Here is an 18,831-nt window from a genome sequence, read left to right as displayed (position 1 = left end):
CTCTTCTCCCAGTGTGGTCCTCGCTCCGTCAAAGGGTAGATCCAGTCTCCTGAATCCATAATGTTTCAGAAACCTTATCAGCCAGGATCTCTGGCCTGGTCCTGTACACAGCTCATGTGCAAACCTTATTAAAAAGCACATAATGTGTTTGTTGCCAAGGAAACATAAGCCATTAAGCCCTAGGAACATAATTCATAAAAACCAAATTTTAGCTATTAACATCTACTTTCTCCATTAGTGCCATGAACCCGACATGAAATAGCCTTGCAGTCTCCAGCTAATGGGAATGACACAACTGGGAAATGAGAATGGGAAACAAGGGATTGCAGTTCACTGAGCTCTAAGTGTGCCACAGTAATGGGAATGCAGGACTGGCTTTGTTTTCTTCTCTTGTGTTGATCATCCACTGAGCACCTGTTTATCCTACTTGTGTTACTGTGAATCACAGTAAAGGCAAGCCTTTGCCAAGCAGAGAAAGATCAGGCCTACATTTTCCAAGAGGTCTATTTGGAATATGAAAATAAAAATTAGGAGTGGGAAAAGGAAATGATGAAGTATTTTCTACTGGCTTCAGTTTTAATATCTTAGTAATTTTAAATTTCACTTCTCTGGGTTTTCTGTTATGCATATTCCATTGTAATTAGCTAACTCACAATGAGTTTAACACAAAATGTGGTTATAGATGGCATTTTGGTATTTTTGGTTTAGGTCAATCTGAATTTGCTCTTAAAATCTAGAAGCTGTTTTCTTCTTCTTCATCCTTCTCTTCTTTAGGAATTACACTGGATTCATTACTTTTTGTCATACTAATATTGCAAAGCACCTGGAAAGTTCTTGTGAAGAAAGAATCCACTGCAGCTACATAGACACTCTGCCAAAATTTCACTGTGCTTGTATTCTTGGAACCACTTCTAGTAAAAAAAAAAAAAAGAGGAGGGAAGTGAATGGGGCTCAATTTTTGGCAGGTCTAAACTGTTAGTTGACACTCCTGTGCTGTCCAGGGCCACAGACAGTCAGGTCGGGTTGACCTGAGTTATTGTTGGTACCTTGCAGTCACCCATGTTCAGCTTTGGGATCAAGGAGTCAAAGGGAAGTCAGGGCCATTCCTGCCCTTTATTCTCGTCCATTCCATTGATTTTGAACCATCCTCTCTGTGTTAAAGAGCACAATTAACATTGCTGTCTGAAAGAAGTGCTGGATTTGCTGTAGTGGGGTAAGGCTGGTGCACTCCTGGGACATGTAGCCTCGGGCTCCAAGTCATCCCTGACAGGTCAGTGTGATGAACCAGTTACAGTCACTTGGTGAAGTCCATTGCCAGTTTTGCTCAGACTTTATTTGGGCACCTCCCCTGCAGCTCCTGAGAGGTCTGTGTAGGAACCAAAGAGTCATTAGGAGCTCCCAGACTTTGCCCCCACAACCCTAATGTGCTTTCAGCTCACGTGCAGTTTCTGTTCTGATTAGTGTGGCACTGAAGTGCACTCTGCTTTCTCCAGAGTTTTATGGGACTTTGCCTGATAACAACCTCAAGGATTTGGCAGTGAGTGATTAGTAAAAAATGAGTATATGACACTATTGACTTTTTAGTGGTGTAATCGTGAGAACGTGCGTCAAAACTCTTGATTTGTGAGCTGTGACAGCACACCTGAATGCAGAGATGGGCTTGTCAACAGCCTGTGCACCAAGGGGGACTTTGAAGAAAAGGAAACATGTCAGAGATCTCCAGATAACATAATTTAGTTTGAAATGGGCCTCCAGAGACCATGAAGGGCAGGGCTGCCTTCAAAGTTAGATCAGATTGCTCAGGGCCTTGTCCAATGAGATTTTGAAAACCTGAAAGAACAGAGATTTCTGTCTTTCTAGGCAACCTATTTCAGGGCTTAAGCACTTACACTGTATTTTGTCCCTTGTATATCCATTCACACTTTCTCCTGCCACAATCTGTGCCATTGCTTCTTGCCCTTGCACTGTTACTTCTGAGAAGTCCTCCATGTAACTGCTCTGTAGGTATTTGATGATGACAGTTGGTTTCTTCTCCCAAACCTTCTCTTCTTGAGGCTAAACACACCCAGTCCCTCAGCCTCTCCTCACGTGCCACATGGTGCAGCACTTCACTGTGCTCCCTCTCTTATCAATATCCGTTTGGTGATGAAAGGCTCCAGGTGGGACACAGTGTCCAAGGTGCTGCCTCATGAGGATGAGCAGGGTTCCCTTCCCTGGCTGGTGCCTGTGCTCTGCTGCTGCAGCCCTGGGTGCCCTCAGCCCTCACAGAGACGCTGCCATTGCAGTACTTGTGCTGTTGGTGTACAAAAGGATGTCCTCAAATTATCTGTGTCCTGATATCCATGTGTTTTCCTCTGTAAAGTAAGAAATCAGGACAATTGTATAGTTTGTGGAGAAACTTATTCTTTGATATAAGCTTTTTCCAGGTTCAGTGTCAGGAAAAACACTGGGCTATCATGAGGACACTTGTGCTTCTTGAGTGCTTGGCTCCTGTCCCATTTTTGATCTCCATTCAAACACTACATGCCAGGCTGCAGCAAAAAGCAGCCTGAAGTGCCAAAGAGCTGTTCTCCAGGCCACTCTTTCCCTTTGGAAGCTGGCAGCAGAGCTGCAGGCAGGCAGCCTTTGCTCAGGATACACCTTGCTGCTCCCCACAGAATACATCTAGGAGAGAGAAAGGGGCAGAAGGGGCAGTGGAACAGATGGAAAGGGATGGGAGCTCCCTTCCCCTTAAGGGTGGGATGCTACACACTGTCAGATGTTTTTCAGATGCTGACAAGTCATGCAAATCAAGCCTGAAGGGCTTTAACTTGTCAGTCTAAACAGTGTCTTGGTCCAAAGTACAGGATTGTTCTGCAAATGCACTGAAACTACCAGTCTGTGGATTTGGAATGGGTTTTTGGATTCCAGGATTTTGGAATGGGAGAGACAACACTTCTGTTATTGGTGGGGACCCCAATGCTTATTTGGCAAAGCAGCAACCAGCATGGAGCAGGCACTGAGCAGTGAGAAGGGAAACCTTGAAACCTGGGCCTGCCACTGCTCTATTTTCAAGCAGTTTGGGACTTAAAACCTGCCACCACAATCTGGGAGGTGGCACCAGCCATGTGGAAGTTTCTTGGCCCAATGTTGTGGATGCTCAGGTATTAGTAGCAGGTTCCTGTGTGTACCTTTAGGGACTTGGCTTTACTGTTGTTACCTCTGCCAATGAAGGTTGTCCCTTCCTGTCCCCAGAATGTTGAACAAGTGTGTCCTGGTGGATGTTATTTGACAGTGATTTGCCCATAAGGGTCACCTTGGTTCTGATGTGGTCTGAGGCCCCGTGTTGGATTCACTGAAGCATCTGATCATGAGGAAAAGTCTTACACGGTAAAATGAGTCTCCTTTCTATTATTGCCAATTGTCTGGACTCTTAAGGAATCATTAACAAGTAGTAAAATAATAGCCACCATAAATCAGTTTAGTGTCCTGTGATTGTACAAGAACGGTTACTATTCTCTGCCCCTTGTGATCTCCTTGGAGAAAGTAAAATGTAAATACTATTTCAGTCAAGTGAGGTCATTTCTTATGAATGAAGGTGTAAAAACAGCTTTTCATGTGTTTCCTAGTTTGGAGACTCAGCTTTCTTATGGAAACTCCTATCACTGATACATAGGAAATCTCTTAGGATTTCTCAAAGTGGCAATATAATGTAAAAATGAATGTTTCAGGATTTGAAAAGAATTCCAACAAGTTACAAATCCACAATTTTCCAGCAAACACAGTGCTATTTCTCTGACAACTGAAAGGGCCTAATTGGTGCAGTCATCAATTTTTTTTAATAAATTTGTGGTTTGCTTGCTCTCTAAAGTAATCAGATCAAATTTTATCTGTGAGCACAAATGGAGGTTCAGACTCTTAACTGTCCCTCTGGGCTACACCTGGAGTGTTCTGGAATGTGAATATCCCATTCTATCTGTGATCTTTGCATGATCTTCCCAGAACATTTACACTTCTTTTGCATGAGCTTAAAGGAGGATTGCCTGCATTTGAGGAGTTAGAAGAAATTTTTGCTATTCCAGGACTAATCTCTGAGAGTAGATTGTAAGCTTGTATTCCAGTGTTATGTATTCCCTCTGGATAGATGGAAGCTGCATTCTTACCTGGGGCAACATCAGTGCTCACCCTGATCTACACAGCTAAGTCTTACAGTCCTCAACACAGTTTCCAATAAGGAATGTCCTGATGATATGAAACTTCTTAACTGATGCTGAAAAATGTTCCAAATTTTACACACCCTTCTTAAACACAGTGTACTGCACTGTGCAACTGAGCTGAATCACAGCAGTCCCACACCTGCAGGATTGTGAAAGTCCAGGCAGTGCAAAGCTCAGCCTTCTCTCTGTGCACAGGGACAGAGAACCTGTCATCAGTGTTTGTCTTCTTGCCCAGTTACCACCCCCTTCACATTCACAGTCTGTAGTATCTGCTGGACTGCCAAAGCTTTATTCCCTGTTCCTTGTTCCTGATAGATGAGCACACGTGGATTTTACATACTGGTGTGTTAGTGTGTGTGGAAAAAGCACAGGAATTATTCCTGCAGGTGTAAGTACTCGAGTGAATGTAGCTGCTGAACAAGTTGGATGTAGTTCCATGACAGATCCTGCTGGGCCCTGAGCTTCCTGGCAGTTAAACAGGTTGTCAACAGCTCTCCCAGCCCACAGGAGCTTTTCCTTTTAGCAGTACTCCTTGAAAAGTAGGTGAAGTTGATATGTCCTCCTGCTAAAAGTGCTATTAGGCTGTTATTGATTTCCACCCCTAATTGCTAATAGTGTCCTTCTCTGCCTTTAAAGAAGAAAATTGGAGATTTGAATCCCCATGGAATCAAGATGACAACTTTAATAAGGGTTGTTTTGAAGGAGGTGGGGAGGAAGAGAAAAGCATTCCAGGGGTTTGTCTCCCCTCCTTTCAGTGCTGGTATCATTGTCCTGTACATGGATGTGTCAGTGTTTCATTTAACACTGTTGAGCTGAATAATTTGCTATATGAATGTAAATGTGTATTCTGGATTGCAGCTACACATTGTGCTGTGGATTGGATGAATGAAACATATTCCTCTAATGACTGGTTTTGGTAGAAACGATAATTTTGTATCAAATCTTGGAGCAGGAGCCTGACACCACTGAAGAGAAAGAAAGAGGGCTACAATGCTGACTTTTTTAGTTGCTTTATGCTAATCCTGGGATGGCAGGAATGCACAAAACAGCTCCAGGAGGTTTTCTTCCTGAAGAACATTTCTTCTGATGGAGAGGATCCATAACTGAGTACCACTCTCATCCCCTGTATTCCCTAGTTCTGTAGTGGTTTGGGGAGCACCTGGTTTGGGGAATACCTGCTCTTCCAGTTCCTCGGGCCTCCTGGGGGTTTGGAGTTGACAGATAACAGGAAAGATGAGGCTTTTGAAGCAGTGTATTCCTGAATATTTTCCCTCTTGTGCATTCTTAGGCAGCAATCACCCTCTGTGCCCCTGTAACAAGGATGGGCAGGTGGTGATAACTCTGGGAATGCTGATGGCTCCTTGCCTGCCCCTCTGCTTTAGGCCTCGCTTCAAATGCAAAGCGCCCCCAGCACAGTTTGAAACGTGACCTCTGAAACATCAGCAGCGTGTGGACAGGGGGCATTTAGCAGTGCCAAAACTGGGAGAGCTGATTTGTTTTAACGAGAGCTGTGGACATTTGTAAGAGTTTCCTTCCTGTAAAGAGTCTTATGTTTAATTATCAGTTTGTCTGTGTTGTTCAGCTCTTACATCACGACGTGAGGAAACAGAGCTCCCAGCACCTGTAAGGAACGAGCGGGGTTTCTGATGTGCTGCTGTCAGCAAATGCTCAGCTCAGAATGTGAGTGACTGGCTTGTGCCTCAGTCACAGTCCCGGAAACACCCACACCCTTCAAGTGGCATCCCTGCTCTTGTCCCCATGGTCTGACACCCGTGGGGAAACCCCCCGGAAATACAGCACATGCACTGGTAAACAGGTGTCCCACCGACTGAAACAACACAGATCTAATGGATAAAACTGTTCATCTCAGAGATCTGTGAATTATAAATCCTTCTGGATATGTGCAACTTCCTAGAAACTAACAAAATCTATCCAGACACTGCATCACACTGATTTTGGGGGAGACACCTCTGCACAAAGGTATCTGGTAATTTACCGATATATTTTGTTTTCAGAAACTGTTAGTGTATTTTTTACACTCTTCACGTTCGTTATTTCCAATTCTCTTTTTATTTTCCCAACTGTAATCCGTGTATGATCTTTTTTGTTGTTGGTTGGGGTTTTTTTGTTTGTTCGTTAGTTTTTCCTTCCCCCAAGTAGGGATTTGCAGGCAATTCTTTTCCTTTTATCTGACCAGAGATTCCTGTGTTTCACTATTCCCTTTCTGAACAATTTATTCTCCAATAGCCAAGAGCGTTTATGCCAAATGTGAATATGATCTCTTTCAGCCCAGATTCCTTAAAGAATGTTTCCCCTGGGTTCTCTCCAACAATGTTTTCTGTTTTCTCTCATTTTCAAGAAGCTTCATGTTTTGTTTTGTACAGTATTATTCAGATCTTGTCCTCATTTAATTTTCCAGCCAAACACTGTACAAACAATAGGCTTAACTGAAGAACCCCTGGGACTCTGTAGAGCAAATTGGACATTTTTATTAGGCTATTACATTAGCAGATTATGATCTTTTCCCTCCTCCACTTAGATTTCTTTAATCAAATTAACCTGTCAGATACAATAAATAATAATAATGTATTTGTTGCTGCTTATTGCTGTAGGGCAGTGAAAACATATCCACAAGGCCTGAGGCTATCCCTTGTTCCTGAGGGATTACACTGATTTTGAGGAAATAGAACATGAGCAACTGAGGTGTTCACTGGGTCACCTGGAAAACTGGAGAATTATTTCAGTGGAAGGGGCATCAGCAGCTCATCTCCTGTTCATTTCTCTCCTGCATTTTATGCAGTGGAGATACTGTTTTCCCTAAAGCATTTCTGAAACATGAGTGGCAACAATATTTGGGAGAATTGTGATGATGTTTATGCAGCCCCTCTGGATAATTCCTTCCATTACTTTGTTGTAGCTGTAGCAGAACTGGCAGATCAGCATCCATCAGTATCCATCTCTAAAAGATATTTTTCTGGACACATTGTTTTAGGGGAAAGGTAGGAAACTCCCAAGAGGGATTAGCAAGCCTCTAATATATACAAACTGTGATGGATTAAATCATGAGAATAAGAAATAATGTGTTCTACTTAGCCTATTATTTATGAAAAAATAATCATAGTTCTGTTTTAATGAGAATGCTACTCAATTAAGGAGTTGCTTGTGGGGAACAATCTGCCCCACTGTCAGGTGGCTAAACCTGGTGACAGTCTGCACTGGTTCTGGGGAGTAATTTTTAATCTACTCTTCAACTTTTTTAGTGCCTGTGGAAATTCAAACCCATCTATTGCCATTAGTCCTCCCCTATTAATCTTCTAAGAATTAATAAAACACTAATAAAACAAACAAAAAAATAAATTATTTGCTGTCTTGGCCTATCCCGTATGAGGAACACAGTCCTGAGACTGTGTTTGTTTTTATAACAATGGCAATGCTGAGATACTGCAGGGCTGAGTGTTTTTAGTGATCACACAGAGATAATTTAATCACTTGCTGAAGAAGTGAATAAATTTCCTTGTTTCACTTCTGTTGGTCTATCTGCATATAGACCTTTCTTTTTATGTCCTCTGATATTTCTCCTCTGTAGAGATACTAATCAGAAAATTAGTCCTGAAAATGTTCATTTTTGTTATCTCTTTAGTCTCTTGATAAATATGTGGTTTTGTTCACTTTTCTTAATCTGATCCTCTTAGTGAATAAGAATAGAGTGACCTTGCTTTCCATCTGATAACATTTTAGGGAGGCACCTGTTTTCCTACTTATTTTTTTCTTCTACCTACATCATACTTACTGGACTTTGGATCTTTTTTTCCTTTTAGTATTTCCTCTTCAATTGATTCCATGTTTTAGTGTTCCACGTTTTTGTCCTCCTTCTGTGACTAATTCTTCTAATTAGACCCAAGTTTTGCTCACTTAATCAAGATTGCAGAAAGAGAAAAAGAACTTGTGGCATCAAACAAGGTTTTAACCATCCTCTTGTCTCCTGTTCTAACTGCCACCTTCTATTATTAGAACCATTTTAGGAAAACTGCTGAGAGCCTTTGAATTTATATTTTGTCCACTTGCAAATATGAGCTCTTTTCCAAGTTCACATTACATGGCTAAGAAACCATAAAAGGAGGGTAGAGAATTTACTAACAAAGTATGTGGCCTTCTGCAAGAAAAATAACTGCAGATTTCAGTCTGGTTTTGTCCTTTATTAACTGTACAAAGGATACTGTTTAAATTAGCATTTCTGAAGAGCACCTGAAAAAGAGCTCTGCTTACTTTATCAAGAAATTTGGAGGGATGCCAGAGAAAAGATTAGAGGAGTTCCTCAGTGGGAGGTACTTTGCATGCTGATGCATCTTTCTCTTTGTTTGTAGTTTGTTTGTTTTACTCTTTGTTTTATCATTTGCCCTCCTCAGGAGGAAGACATACACACAATTTTGTCAGACACCAGCCCAAGTGGCAGTAATTCTGTAATTTTCTGTGCTAGAGTTCAATTTTCTAATGACAACAGAGCAATTGCAGCCTCTGCCTAGTCCTGTAGAGAGACTAATCAGAAAATTAGTCCTGAAAGTGTTCATTTTTGTTAGATCATGAGGATCTCCCTGCCCTGTGCCCCGTCAGACAGTGGGGCCTCTGTCAGCCCTGCAGTGACACAGTGGGAGTGCAGAGCCAGGACATTATTCTCTTTGGGCTCCATCCCAGTCTGGGGTGGGATTTTGAACCAGTTACTCACTGGTCCGTAGCTATCTGTGCTCCAGCCCATTCCCTGTTTTGTCTATTCAGGTATGAACAGACATGTTCATGATAAGCTGAATGTCATCAGGCTCAGTCCAGAGGGGAGCAATCATTACAGGCATGGATCAGAGTCACTGTGTTATGTTACTTAAATTAATTGGTTTTCTCACTCCCATTAAAATCTCTCTTGGCTCACAGGGAAGAGGAGAGACATTTCCTCAATGTATCAAATTATCTGTCAATTTGTCTAGTGTTGGAACCCTAAACCTTCTTGAACAGACCTTTCAAGCTGCTGAGAGCAGCCCCCAAAGCACATTGCTGGCTGTGTATGAGAAGGAGAGGTGTCACTGTGTCCATGCCACGTTCACTCATCACATCAGGAGCTTTACTCCTGCTTATCTTTGAAAGCTTTAACACAAAAGAAGATTCAACCTTTTTCAAATCTGAGGATTTGGCTGACCTTTCAGAGACCTTTTGTGTGCACTGAATTCATGAAGTGAATCACTGGATACACCAACAACCTCCCAGTACAAAGCTTCCAGATTTCTCTCTGGGCTGCAGATATGAGGATGTGGAGATGAGATATTCAGAGCCTTGACAAAGCTGCCTCTCCTTCTGAAAGTCTGGTAGATGATGCTTGGTTTGTGTTTGTGGCCTACAGAAATAGAGCACAATTAAGTTTGTGTCCACTGTACAGAAAGATAGGAATTGTGTGATTATTATCTTTTAGACATTGATTCTCCATTACTGTTTCAAACCTTGGAATCTCATTGGTGTGGTTCCAGCAGGAGCTGTGGACAGGAGGCTGAGGTGTTTCTCAGCCTCTGAGCTCTCTTTTGCTGAGAACACAGTTCCTGACTAATGTTTTCTTTGCTTTGTCTCTGTAGACTGACACAGAAATGGAATCCATGAAAACCAAACTTTTTGTGAGTTGCAAGGACCCCTGCGTCAATCTCTGTAAAGAAGTGCCATCTGCAGCCTATCTTAGGCAAACTCTTTCCTGATAATTAAGGTTAGTAAATAAGTCTTTTATTTTCCACTGAAATACACAGCAGGGAAGGTCGCAGCTAATGGGAATTTTGGATGCTCAGCAGCTTCCAGGGTTAATTTTTTCTCTGTTGGGACTTTAAGCTAACATTTCACAGTCCTGCAGGACAAACTGAAGAATGTGTTTTGGGGGAGATCCCTAAACTATCAGAGGATAGCAATGTTTTATAAGCGTATAGGTGCTCAAACAATAGAGAGATTTTAATTTTATTCTTATAAGTAATCGCTGTATTATAGCTTCTTTATTGCCTTTCTTAGCCACAATTACCAAAGGGTAGTTTACCCAGGAAAAAATCGTTGCAAACAAACAGAGTCAGACCCCGATTTCATCTCCTGAGGGAACAACACCTGCAAGATCAGCCAGACCTGCTGTGGTTCCCGTGTCCTGGACTGCTTGTTCTGCTCAGTGTAACTTCAGGGTCATGTTTGACTCCCAAAAGGCAGCCTAGGCAGCTGTAAATGACTAATGATTCCCTAGGATCAAGGAGAATAGGACTCTCAGGTATCCCCACAGAAATGTGCCTGGCACCTGTATCTATTGTTTTAAATATCCTGGATTTCTCTGGCCTCTTCTAGCTCAGTGGATCACAGGCATCCTTTGGGGAAGCTCCCTTACTCAGAGCTGTGAGGATCTGTCTGTAATCAGTGTGTTCCACATCTTTGTGACTGGGTGTTTTGCTTAGCTTAATTCTGAAGTCAGAGGAGCAAATAAAGGGAGAGCAGACCCAAGCTCTGATGAACTTTGAACTTATTCAAACATGAAGCTGAGTAGCTACAATAGAGAACCAACAACACCATGGTCTAAAAAGCATGTAAGCCCAGTAAGCTCCTGGGTCCAAGTCTGGTGTTCACAAGCATCTTTACCTGTATCCATGGGAGCAGTGTGAGCAGATTCAAGTTGTCTCCTTCCCAGAAACACAGGGCTGTTTCTCCACTGAGTAATGCTGCTGAGTTGAGAGGTGACACAGAGGCTGTCCCAGATCCTGGACCCCTGGGTTTTCCCCAGGTGTCAGGTCACTCCTCACAGATAATTGCTTACCATCATCATGTAAAAGAACTACATCTTCCACGACTAGATTTACAGGTACAACCACTTAAAAAAAAAAAAAAGTCCTCACCCACAGTGAGGTAAATATGCAGGTTTATTGCAGCCAAGCCACTCCTTTCCCTGTCATTCCTTCTCTGACATCTGCTCGTGGATGTTAAAACCGCGAGCACCTTGGGCAGGAGCGCTGAACTCTGAAATCTGCAGCACCTGTTACAGGAACACTATTTGGGAAGGAGTTGTCCAGGGAAAAGCAGCAGCTTCAATTTGTGTTCCATGGGAGACAAGTGAATCTGAAGTTATATATTATATAAGACGTAGGGGATGACAGCAGTTTATCATTAACCTGAACTCTGCAAGAAGCACATAAGGAGAGAAAGAAGAAGAAAGCCAGAGGAGCAGCCAGGATGGAATCCAACATAAGGATCAACAATGCTGCAGACATCTCTGTTATTGTCATCTATTTTTTGTTAGTTCTGGCAGTGGGACTATGGGTACGTTGGGATTTTATTTTATTTGGGTTTACTTAATGAGTACAATGTTGGAAAGATGGGTCAGTAAATGAAAATATATAATTGCATAAAGATTTTGGTGCTTAATTGAGTTAGCAAGTGCATGGTGGGCAAAATGTGGGTATTTATTTACTGTAGAGGAACTGGTAACCCAGGGAGGCATCCCTTTAGGTGGATGAATGGGAGTAGTGGGAAAGGTGGAGTAATGAGGTTTGTGTGGGATGGGGCTGAGAAATGTGATCAGCGAAGACAAGGTCAGCCAGGGTCCCTGGGAGAAACAGGCTGGAGGGCAGAGATGGGGTTTGGCACCACGGAGCACTGGGACTGCCGGGAGAACTGGTGGTGTGAGGGGATGCCAGAGGAAATGGTGAGGAGGGGGAGTTGCAAGGAGAGGAAAGGGCAGTGAGGTGGTGTGACAGTAACTCTGTGACTGTCACAGACATGGAGGGCAAAGGATGTGTCCAGGTTGTAGGTGCCATTTGAGGGCAGCATTGCTGTGGCTGTTTCTTGCCATCAGATCCTTGACTCCAGGGTGCAGTGCCATTGAAAGTGTGAGGCAGGAAGAGTTTCAGGGGTGGGAAGTGCTGGCAGTGCCTGTCTGCTCGTGATCCAAGCGCTGTGCTGCCTCCTGCCCTCAGCCAGCAGTGCCAGGTGTGCGAGGGCAGCTTGGAGCCTGATCCCAAGCAGAGCCCAGTGCTCACACAGCCAGGGGAGAGAGGCAGGGCCCATCCCAGGGGTGTGACCCCAGAGCTGAAGGTTTTGAAGAGAATGGGCCAATACCCTGAGCTACAAAGGCATGAACAGTGGAATGTCACTGAATTCTGGTTTCCTTGGGGCAAACTCTCCTGGTCACCTGAACACTTGACCATTAACAAGTGGAGAGGAGACATTGCCCCTCAGGAATCCTCTGCTTTCCAGGAGCATCCCAAGAACATTTCACAGTGCAGAGAAGTCAGCTGCAGAACAAACCTCCCTTTCTAGTAGCCTGGCAATGTTTTGAAGAGCACCAAAAATTTAGGATCTACACAGAATGGACACAACCTTTTCTTTGCCTCTCCACCATGGTAGTAAAGTCCAAAACAGCAAAAATTCTGAATCCCCAGTCCAGCAGAACACCTCGAGATCTGGCAGGAGGGAGCTGGGTCTTTGCTACGAAGTCTGGCAGTTGCTGTAGTTGAACTTTATATTAAAGGTCTGTGACAATAAAGGGCTGATCTGTGGCTTCTCAGGCCAATGTGTGCTGAGTTAATCCCTGGAACTGTTTCTTTCCAGCCACAATGTCCTCTTTATTGGGCAAATGCTTATTCAGTTGCTGTGTGTAAATGTAAATCTATCATATTTACTTCCTTTCTTCAGCATCAGAAGAAAAGGTCTGGCTAATTTTCCTAAGTCTTTTTTCTTATTTACCTGTTCAAAGTCCATCAGAGGAGACAATGGGAATCCAGTAAATAATGCCTCAGGGTCATTAACAAAAATTGGAGGAAGCTTCCCTCTAAGGCCCCATCCCTTGACAAATACAAAATGAGTTTCTGAAAAGGAAATTTTAGCTGGCTTCTTTTTTTGGAACTTCAGAGAGAAGCAGGCACAGTGCTGATATCACAGCAAGAAAACAGATATCTGTAGGGGCTGGATAGTATTGAATTAAAAAAGCTGCACAGTTTCTGTTAATAAACTTGCACCTTACAGTCTTTTTTGATGCCTGAATTCAAAGGTGTTTCACCCCAATTAAAAGTTCATATGAGCTTTTATTTGAGTGATCTTTCTTTTTGGTGAAATTTAATTTTATTTTAATGTTTCACACTATATGAAAGGTGAAGCAATGAAGCTTGAATGGTTAATGTAGACCTAGGTAAAAGAATCATTGTTCATTATTTCCTTCATCATAAGGTTGTTCTTTTTAGCCACCCTTTCACTTTACCCTCCCTATGTGTTTTATCCCTTCATTTGAGCTGTTTGTTCTTAGTCTGTGTATGGTGCCTATTACACTTAAAATATGATTAAAACTCTCTTCCTTCCTTGTTTTCCAGGCTATGTACTCAACCAACCGAGGGACGGTGGGAGGGTTTTTCCTGGCAGGACGGAGCATGGTTTGGTGGCCGGTGAGTGCTGTAAATTGGACTATAACATTATATATAGGTCTTATCCAGAAGGACTCTAGTCCTTAGATATTAAGTGTCTCCACAGTGCTGTTGAGACTGTGGTGGCTTAGTTGTGAAGATGCAAACCCAACTCTTCCTCCAGCCATGGTGACACAGGGCAAACTGCACAACCACAGCCACTGGATAGGCAGGAAAAGTGTTGGGGACAGTTGCCCTGAGCTTGTCTTGATTATGTGACCAGTTTGTTTGAACACTGATACATTGGTAATGTCAATGCAGACAAATCCAGTTCTTTGCCTTTCAGCCCACTTTCAAACTTTTTAATACTGTGAATCTATTACTTTCACTGCACTCAAAGAAGCTGGCTCATTTTGAGGTTATCACAGAGAGGAATTAATTTACTGAAATTTTCCTTTTTATTGCTCTATTCCACTTTTAGTAACAAGTGCTGTTCTATGCAAGGAGAAAATCTTGGAAATATTCTGATACATTATTGGTAAAATATAGTTTAAATTTATTTAAAGATTATCTGTGACTTACACTGTTTGTCTTCTGTGGCTCTGTATTATCTTCCAAGATAGAGGAGTCACAGACACAAAGTGTTTCTAGCCATCCATCAGGCCTCTAGCAGAAATTATATTAGAAACAATTATCTATTTCTTCCAGACCATACAGTCTTTTTAATGTGACTCATTAGAAAAGCAGAAAACTTAGACAAGTGTACATTTTCTGTATTACTTGTGTTGTACATGCTTCCATTTGCTTGAATGGAATTCCACAACATTCCTGATCTTGCATTCAGTCTCAATAAATGTTTTTTTCACTTCACTGAGACTTGTGGGTTAAGACTTTTCTCACATTGACTCATTTGCAGGATCAGGACAGTGAGAGTAAATATTTGTTGTCTAAAAATTTAGGATTTAGGAATTGTCTTAAAGTAGGCTGCAGAAATACCTACACACCTTTCAGTCTTGTGCTTCAGAGAGCTGCTCTCTTCAGGAACATGAAAGGATTAAAGGTCAATGACAGTAAAAGGTTTCCTCATTTGTTGTAGTAGATCTAAGAAAATTCAGGTCCTATTGTAAGACTGAAGACAGAGAAAGTTTCCAAGTTATTTTAAGATAAACCCCATAATTCTAGGAGTAGAGAAAAAAACCCAGATTACTTTGCTTAACTGTCACTTAAATCAGTGGGCTGGTTTGAACCTTGTGCAATCCTGTCTGCCTGTCAAGGGGAACATGAATATCCTTTTGTGCAGATGTAAATGAGGGTGGAAGCAGCAAGGCAGGAAAGACTCACCATAGAAGACTTGTGTCTTGCTGCAGTGGCACTGAGAACTCCTAATGATTGCCCTGAGGCCTGGGGGAGATTATCTGACAGGAGTCCTCTGCCAACACAAACCCAAGAGATCCAGCAAGCTCCCTCCCTCCAGAGGGAAGCTAACAGGGATCACCCCTTCCCAAGCTCTGAGCTCAGCATGGACAAAATGCTGGTCTCCACTGGAGTCCTGGATCTCCCCTTCGATCCTTCCCTTTGGAATGCCAGGAGTGTCTTCCTGTGCCATAAAAATAAACCCTTCTTGCTCTTCTTCCTTGTATCACTCAAAACAAACAGCAAGCACTCCAAACCCTCAAACTAAATACTATGTCAGCAGCACCACCGTGGAAAGTTTGCCTTGGATCAAAAGAGATTCCAAAACGCCAATTCCCACAGGTTAGCAGGCAGATGGGGTGTCCAGCACCCGGTGCAAACTGGGCTGAAAGGACAAGGAAACCAATGAAAGTATGGAAAGTTCAGTCAGAGATGTGATCTCAGTTCTGCCACAGCCAGAGCTGAGTGTGATGTTTTACTTTTGTGCCTTGACTTCTCATTTGTGCCACGTCAGGGCTGACCTGGAGTGCTTCCTGATAACCCCAGTTGGGGTGGGGGAGTTGTTTTGCAAGGGGACTCTTGTTTGTGGGATTTCTCCCCTGCCATTTCAGGATAATGACCCTTGTCATGTCATTGCTTTCCGGAACAGAGAAAAATGAAGAAAAGAAAATCCTTCTACAAACTTGTTGTAAATTTAATTCCCTCACACTGAGTGTATTTTTCAGCGGTTGTGCTCTGTTCTGTGCTCTGCAGGGCACCCACAAGTGAGTTTTCTGACCCCACAGGGAAAGAGGCTCATTTGCAGTGTATTAGGATCTCTTACTGACAATCTGGAAAGGGATTCTATTCTGTTCACTGAAATGATTTAATAGCTGTGATTTAGTAGACAGGAGGAGACCCTGGTAACCAAGGCTAGAGGTTACTCCCACTTTTAGTATGGATTTTACATGTTTGTCTGTCACTGGCAAATTGTTGTATGATTCAATTCTCAAGGTATAAAGTAGGAGCAAGACGCTAATCCTGGGCCAAATCTGTCCTGCCTTGGCTCTGATTGTTCTGCTCCACAGAGTCCATGAAAGTTGTTTGGTATTTTGCAGAACCAAGCCCACAGATAATTTCTGGCTGTTCTGCTGAGGTGATAGGTCACTTCTGTGGCAGTTCACTGAAATCACTGCCCTTGTGCCGTGGATGAGCCAACTCAGTAGTTCCAGTAGTTAATTAGGGATAAAGTTGTACAATTACATTCTCACAGATGACCAGAAATTGAAATGTGTCGTTGGTTAATCATAATGGCATGAAATGCTGTGCCCTTTCCACAGTCTTTTTACAGAAACTGAGAGAAGAATCTTCAAGAAACTGGTTTTGATCTCTTGGGCTTTGAGGGAAATATCTTCAGGAAAGACTCATATGACTCTTTAAATCCTCTTAACCAGCTCTGCTTTTCCCAAAAAGACACAGGGAAGCTCAGGGCAAGTGACAGTTTTGTAGCAGGGGGCCTTGCCAACCCAGCTGGAGCTCCCTTTGCCAGGGGAAGGAGTTGGAGTCAGCCAAATACTTGCTGCCACTGTAGGAAATGAACTCTCCATTCCTGGAGAACAGTCAGCTTTGGTAGGAGCCACTCTTGCAGGATTATCAGCCTGTCATGCACAACTGAAAACCCCAACATCCTCTTTGGAAGCTTTCCTGCTTTGGGATTTTTTCCTTCAGGTTCTGTAGTTTTGCAGACAGAGCTCTCTGCACAAAATTATGGGTTACCTTCTATACCTCAGTTCCTGAGGCATGGGTGGTAATAGGACAAAGAGTATCTGCTGGGCATCTGAAGGCCAGCTGTGGTTAGGAAGATTTGCTGGATGGTAGGCAGGAAGGATGCGGGTCAAGGACATACCACACTTCAAACAGAAATGTAACTCAGCTCGTTTGTTGTCACGTACCTGTTGATTTTTGTGGGACAGATAAGAATTTGGGAAAAAAAACCCAATAGATTTTTGCTTCAGTTCTGCATGGCTTATCTCCCTGGCCATCAGAACTGACCATGGGTATGATTCCTCTGATCTCTGGAGCCAGCTAAGTTTTGCATATTCTCAGAATTTCCCCCACTTGCTGAATCTGACACACCTACAAGGGACCAGCAATGACAACTCCATTGTATTTTCTTTTCTTAGGTAAAGTAGAATGAGAAATTAACTTATTTTGTCAAGTTCCATGCAAAAAAAAAGTGTGTAATCAATAGTTTTCAGGGTAAAAAGAATAATACACCAAGCAAAGCTTTGGAAAACTTCAGTGAAACTGATTTCAACAGAATCCATCAGAATTTTCCAGCTGGCTGGGAGGTGTTGTTCCCATCTCAGAGGATGAAGGTGGGAACGCATCAGATCAACCTGGTTGTGCCTGTGCTGTTCCAAGAGCCATGGGGCTTGTTGGAACACAGAGACCCTTTTGATGTGTGCTGTGTATCCACCCCTCTGCCTTAGTGAGTTGGGAAGTGTATAAATGGGGTTAGCTGGGCAAAAATGCAATGCATAGAATTTACAGCTTAATTGGGAAAGCAGAGTAAACCCCTACACTTCCTTCTTTGTGTCTCAGAGCCTCAGAATCATGGCAGTAATATTTCATGGTAGCATTGTACTGATTTTTCCAAAGTGGCTGAGGGTGATCCCAAAAACTATGTCTTTTTATCACAGTAAAGTCACATGTTGTAGGGAAGAGTTGTGAGTAAAAGAAAAGCATTAACAGTATCAAGGAGTAGTTCTCGATCCAGGGAATGAGAAATGTGTCAGGGAAGAGGGATTTGAGAAGCAGCTCCCCGATGAGGAGGAGCCCCTGCTGTTCTCTGTAACCACCTAAAGGCCACAGGGAGCTTGGGATCAGTAGGAAAAGGGCTGGATACTGAGCTAACACCTTCCACCAGGAGGGCAGACACTGGGGCAGAGGAGATGTACTGGCAGGTCCTGGGAGGGAGAGAATCCATAGGGTGGAAATTGTGCCCACTGTCAGTGCAGCCATCGCTGACTTGCACAGGGTTTGGAACAGCGAGTGCTGGGATGTTGGTGCATCCTCAAGTTAATGAGGAGAGCAAGGTGAAACAGTTAATGAATAACATGAAAAAACACAGTGATCATCATCTGCTTCAGGGTGCTGGTACTTCTCCTGAACAGAGTGCTCTTGTTAAAACCTGACCCCTTAATATATTTTAAAAGAGTTAATGTTCCACGTTTGCCTCAGGTTAGTTCAGTGTTTTGTCCTCTCTCCCTCTCAGCAACTTTTGTTTCTTTTGATCAACTTTCTTCTTTACTCTTCCTCCTAGATCTGTCTTTAAAATCAATTCACTAACACATTCACTGAGAATAGATAACACTGCCAGAAGGTTGTTTCCCACTGCCATTCCCCAGTTTCAGCCCAGGGTTTTTAGGTGTGCAGCAGCATCTACCAGCGGCAAATCAAGAATTCCAGCAATCAGCCTTTCCAGCACAGAAATACCTCAGCAGTAAGTTCTTCAGCAAGATAGGTCAGGCCCAGAGCCCATCTGCCTTCTTCCCTCATCCTTAAAATATGGCAGATGGGAGATTTTCGGTCCCCTCTGGCATCAGCAGCTCATGGGGTGTGAGGGTGTTTGGCCAACACTCCCCTTGCTGTGACCACGCTGCAGCTTTAAGGGTAACCTGCATTTTCCCAGCTATGAAGCCACGTTCCTCCTTTCCATGTATAAATGACTAAAAACACTTTTTAAATTGCACCCATTATTACAATGTGTCGATCTTCCAGTTCTGCTGCACTGGATGTTCCCTAATTCAGAGAGGAAAATTGGGATAGTGAAGGTGGGATCTGCATTCCCATTG

At 43.0% G+C, this 18,831-nt stretch overlaps 1 protein-coding gene across 2 annotated transcripts in view; it reads left to right on the top strand.

The window, feature by feature from the left end:
- Positions 1–9,872: 9,872 nt before the first annotated feature.
- The window catches only part of SLC5A1 (solute carrier family 5 member 1), a 28,746-nt gene continuing 19,787 nt past the window's right edge, over positions 9,873–18,831 (top strand). The window contains exons 1-2 of one of the 2 annotated variants that reach the window (XM_027696787.1): positions 9,873–9,933; positions 13,553–13,624. In XM_027696787.1, the coding sequence (XP_027552588.1) occupies positions 13,556–13,624 (69 nt within the window). In that variant the 5' untranslated portion in view covers positions 9,873–9,933; positions 13,553–13,555. Of the gene's footprint in view, positions 9,934–11,170; positions 11,508–13,552; positions 13,625–18,831 lie in introns of those variants that run through there. The other variant, XM_027696786.1, reaches the window with a different exon arrangement.

This window comes from Neopelma chrysocephalum, unplaced genomic scaffold (assembly GCF_003984885.1).
Source record: "Neopelma chrysocephalum unplaced genomic scaffold, ASM398488v2 Primary Assembly neopelma1_116, whole genome shotgun sequence".
NCBI classification, from domain to species: domain Eukaryota; kingdom Metazoa; phylum Chordata; class Aves; order Passeriformes; family Pipridae; genus Neopelma; species Neopelma chrysocephalum.
Note: the sequence above shows the minus strand (reverse complement) of the source record. Positions and strands in the feature narration are given on the sequence as shown.